We start from the raw sequence: 4,162 nt of genomic DNA, 5'->3' as shown, positions 1-4,162 counted from the left end.
ACCCTCTCTGATCTTTTCCTTGTTGGATTACTAAGCATGCTACAAAAGGGTATAACCCCTTGTTTTATTTTTGGCACTTACATGGTGCTTCATTTATGATAGGGTTCTAACTTATACCCTCTCCCTGCATGAAATTTCAAAAGGTGGTGTCCTGCTGGAATCCCCTACCAAGGGTGGTCTCTCACTCCTCATGTAATGCATGGTCAGCGTCCTCACACAATCCATCCTTGTGGGTCGGTTGATGCTATCACACTGTGTTTGAGTGCACAGCCTTTCATTACCACTCTGTGTATGATGGCTCTTTTCAAAAGAGTGCTCTTTTTTTCTTTACCACATTCCCATATGTATTTTGGTGGGGACACTTGCACAGAGCTTACTGCTCTGGTATAGGAGAGTTCTGGGTGAAGGTCAATTTGTGCCGCTAAACAACTGTTGATAAAGCGGTCCTCAGTGGTTTCCTTCTGAGAGCTTCACACCCACCTCCTTCACTCAGTGATCTTGCTAATCTTCTCATGTGGGACTGCACAGAAGCCACGACGATGAAAAAAAGGTTGCACTTACCTGTAACTGTTCATCGAGTGGTCTTCTGTGCAGGCACACATCCCTCCTTTCTGCCCCGCTGTGAACTCTCTAGAACTTTAGTTTTCTTGGGGTCTCCGGCGGCAGCATGGAGAGAACTGAGGGAGTAGCGTGTTAATCCAAGGAACAATCTCCAAAAACAAAATACCACAAAACCACACAGATTTTTGTGTTCCCCAAACTATCCATCACTCTGCATGTTGAGAGGGTAAAGGAAGAAAATAAAGTATGTTAGCAGAGTCCAAAGGCTTGCAGTGTGGGGGGGGGGGGGGTTTAATAGCGACCAGAAGATATCACAGATGTAATTAGATGGTATGGTACTGGTTGTAAATCAGATTGCAAAATGCTCCAAAGACTACTGAGATGAATAAGCAGAAACAGAGACACTTCCATTGAAATATACAAAACAGCAGTTTGTTAGTACCCCACCACCAGTGCTGTTCAAAACACACACTGTAAGGCTCAAACAACAGGCAATAAAATGATATATTAATGAAGTGATAGAGGAATTTTGGACAATGCATTTGGCAACAAGTTAATAGAAGCCAAACTGAGTAGTGTAGCCTAGTGGTGTGAAAGCATGTAACCTCCGTAAGCAGAGTCCCACTAGGAGATCTTTCTCCAATTTTAGAATTCCTTTTTTGGACTGCTAAATGAAGTATTTCCCTAACTGATTTCAATATATGATTAAGAAATCACTGGGTATAGCTCCAGACTTCTCCATTAATTGTTTCCTGATAGCTAACATAACAGGCATATGCATTGGCAGGTTAGTGGTATTTTATTAAGCTTGTTCCCTCCTTTTTTTCCCAATATGCGCATTCCAGTTCAGCAACTTTGCCTGTCACCTTTCGCTGTGCAGAAGAAAAAAACCACGTTGACAAGAGAATTACCCGATTTGTTTTACCAGTTGGAGCTACAATCAACATGGACGGTACTGCACTATATGAAGCTGTGGCAGCTATTTTTATTGCACAGCTTAATGACTTAGAACTGGATATTGGCAAAATAGTTACTGTTAGGTAAGAATTGCACTAACACATGTTTCACTTTTATTTTTAACTAATGAAATGTTGGTTTTTGTCATCTGATGCTTAATGGGCCAATTGCAAAATGTAGGAGTCTTGCTGAAAATAGAAACCCGTTTAAAAATGAATGCATTCCCAGTCAAGTAGGTTTGCCAGCAGGCCTGGAGAAAAATGTCCTGGCTCTTTCATTTGAGGCTTAATGTGTAGAAATTGGCACCTGAAACTTTGCATGGCATGGAGTTAAATAACATCCCCTGTTAAATCATAACCAATTAAGCTGCTATTGAAGGGAGAGGACATTATTTCTCCTCACGATTGGAAGGGGCTATTTAGGTGGATAACAATTGAGCACTCTGGTAGTGACTGGGGCCTGTGGATTTGATGGACTTGCAATTCCTCTAAAATTCCTCCATTACATTGCTGTTGAATGTCATAAAACAGTACTGAACAGGCTAGCTCAGCCACACAAGCAGTAGAAGTGTTCCGGTGGGGACATGACGTTTGGGAGGATAGAAATCACTGGCCTGGATAAGTAAGCGCCAAGCTGTTTACATTGCAAAGAAATGCCTTGTTCATTAGCTTTCTTGTGCTATAGGCAAAGCCTCAGATGGAAGAGGGGAAGGATAAGGAAAGTGAAAGATAGAAGACAGATGACCTATTTATGTTTTTAAGTGTGCATAGACACAGTTCAGCAAAAGAAGGTGCTCATGTTAGCTCGCATGGTGTTTTGCACATCACTCAAGGCAGAAGTACCATTTTCACTTGTCTGAGCACTGAGTGAAGAGTTGCTTTTGCAGGCTCAGACATTTTCTCTGATTTAATCAGGCAAAAGCCTCAGCTTGTCCTCCCACGCACCACCAAGCAGGCTTGCTCAGCAGGCAGCCATTGGCTGTGTAACCAGTTGTGTACATGATTCAATAATCCCTGAACCTTTGTTATGCCTTTCTGTGGATTATACATTGCAAATTGTTATCATATTCTGGGGGAAGGGTGCATCTAATCATATTGAACTGTAAAGTCTTCTAACAGGCCACCACAGCAATCTGTTTTAATCTTATACCTATATGGAACATCAGGTAGACTTGCTAACTAGCTGGCAAAAAAGAATGCCCTCTCCCTTTCATAGGCCCCATTCACACGCCGAATTTGCCGTGGGAGAGCCACGAATGCTGGTTGGATTTTCAGGGCGCGATCACACCGCAACATCTGGCAAGCGTAGCGCACCCGTGGCCAACCCGTGTCGTGCCACCAAAGCTGCGCAGTTAAAAAGTATCTCAACAAATGTACTAGCAAGTGGTTTGCCACGGGCTGCCGACAGAATTGTTCCATGTGACCGTGCCGGTGCGCAGCTTTCCCCCCCGGCCATCCTCCTTGACAAGCACGCACTGACGGACAAAACCGCGGTGTGCCGCCATCACGTATGATCGCGTTCTGATGGGTCTAATTGCGCCAGCGCAAAGAGCCACACCTCCCCCCCCACATTATCTGGCCCATGTGACCAGGGCCATAGAAGCTTAAAGGGATTTGATTTACCTCCATGGCAAGAAAGTTTCCATTGGCCATGACCATGCACTGTTTATTAAAGGGACAGGGATTTTTTTCCTAGCATGTTGGCAACCCTAGGACCAACTCTGAGCTTCTTTGATTTTAGGGCCTGGTCTAGGGGACATAAGGTGTTTATAGCTTGGTTTTTAATGTTTTGTCTAGCTGTCGTTTTAATGTTTATCAGATTCTTTTTATATTGGTGTTGCCCATTTTGAGTCTTGAGAGGCAGGTATATAAATATTATAAACTAGGAATAAGGCTCGTTGTGGAAATAAATACAACGAGATCTCGAAAGAGCCTACAGGTGAGTGTCCCGGCTGTGGCTGGTGGGGCGGCCGAGGGAAGGGGAAAATAAAGGGAGGCGAGCCATGTTTATTTCCTTCTGCTTAGTTATAAGGTAGGGCTGTCTCAAGTCATTTTGCTGCCCCACGTGGGTAGTATGGGAGGAAAGCCACATGGTAACAAGTATTGTTCCCTCCACCCCTGACTTATGTTGATTTGGGGCTGTGCAGTAGCAGTTAAGGTAGAAAAGCATCTCCTCCTATGCTATGTCTTCTGCTTCCAAGGATCTGGAAAGCAGTTCCATAGCCAGGTACAGGTTTGCCAACTCTGGGTTGGGAAATACCTGTACATTTGAGGGTGAGAGCCTGGAGAGGGCAGTGTTTGGGGTGGTGAGGGACCTCAGCAGGGTATAATGCCACAGAGTCCACTGGCCATAGCAGCCATTCTCTCCAGGAGACCTGATCTTGGTCATCTGGAGGTCAGTTGTAATAGCTGGAGATCTCCATGTGCTGCCTGGAGGTTGGCTTATGTTGATTTGGGGCTACGCAGTGGCAGCTAAGGTAGAAAAGCTCATCCTCCTATGTCATGTTTTCTGGGTTTCAAGGGTCTTGAAAGCAGTTCTGTAGCCAATTTCTGGCTGATTTGGAGGCTGGAGTCTATGGACCTGTCTGAGGTCCTACTCCTCCTCAAACCCCAACATCTCCACGTGCCACACCTCAAATCTATAG

At 44.7% G+C, this 4,162-nt stretch overlaps 1 protein-coding gene across 1 annotated transcript in view; it reads left to right on the top strand.

Annotated features, from left to right (window-relative positions):
* The window catches only part of SLC1A1 (solute carrier family 1 (neuronal/epithelial high affinity glutamate transporter, system Xag), member 1), an 87,142-nt gene that overhangs the window by 72,220 nt on the left and 10,760 nt on the right, over nt 1–4,162 (top strand). The window contains exon 13 of the mRNA XM_015407462.1: nt 1,407–1,601. Within this exon, the coding sequence (XP_015262948.1) occupies nt 1,407–1,601 (195 nt within the window). The remainder of the gene's footprint in view (nt 1–1,406; nt 1,602–4,162) is intronic.

This window comes from Gekko japonicus, unplaced genomic scaffold, assembly GCF_001447785.1.
Source record: "Gekko japonicus isolate JY-2015 unplaced genomic scaffold, Gekko_japonicus_V1.1 scaffold667, whole genome shotgun sequence".
NCBI classification, from domain to species: domain Eukaryota; kingdom Metazoa; phylum Chordata; class Lepidosauria; order Squamata; family Gekkonidae; genus Gekko; species Gekko japonicus.
Note: the sequence above shows the minus strand (reverse complement) of the source record. Positions and strands in the feature narration are given on the sequence as shown.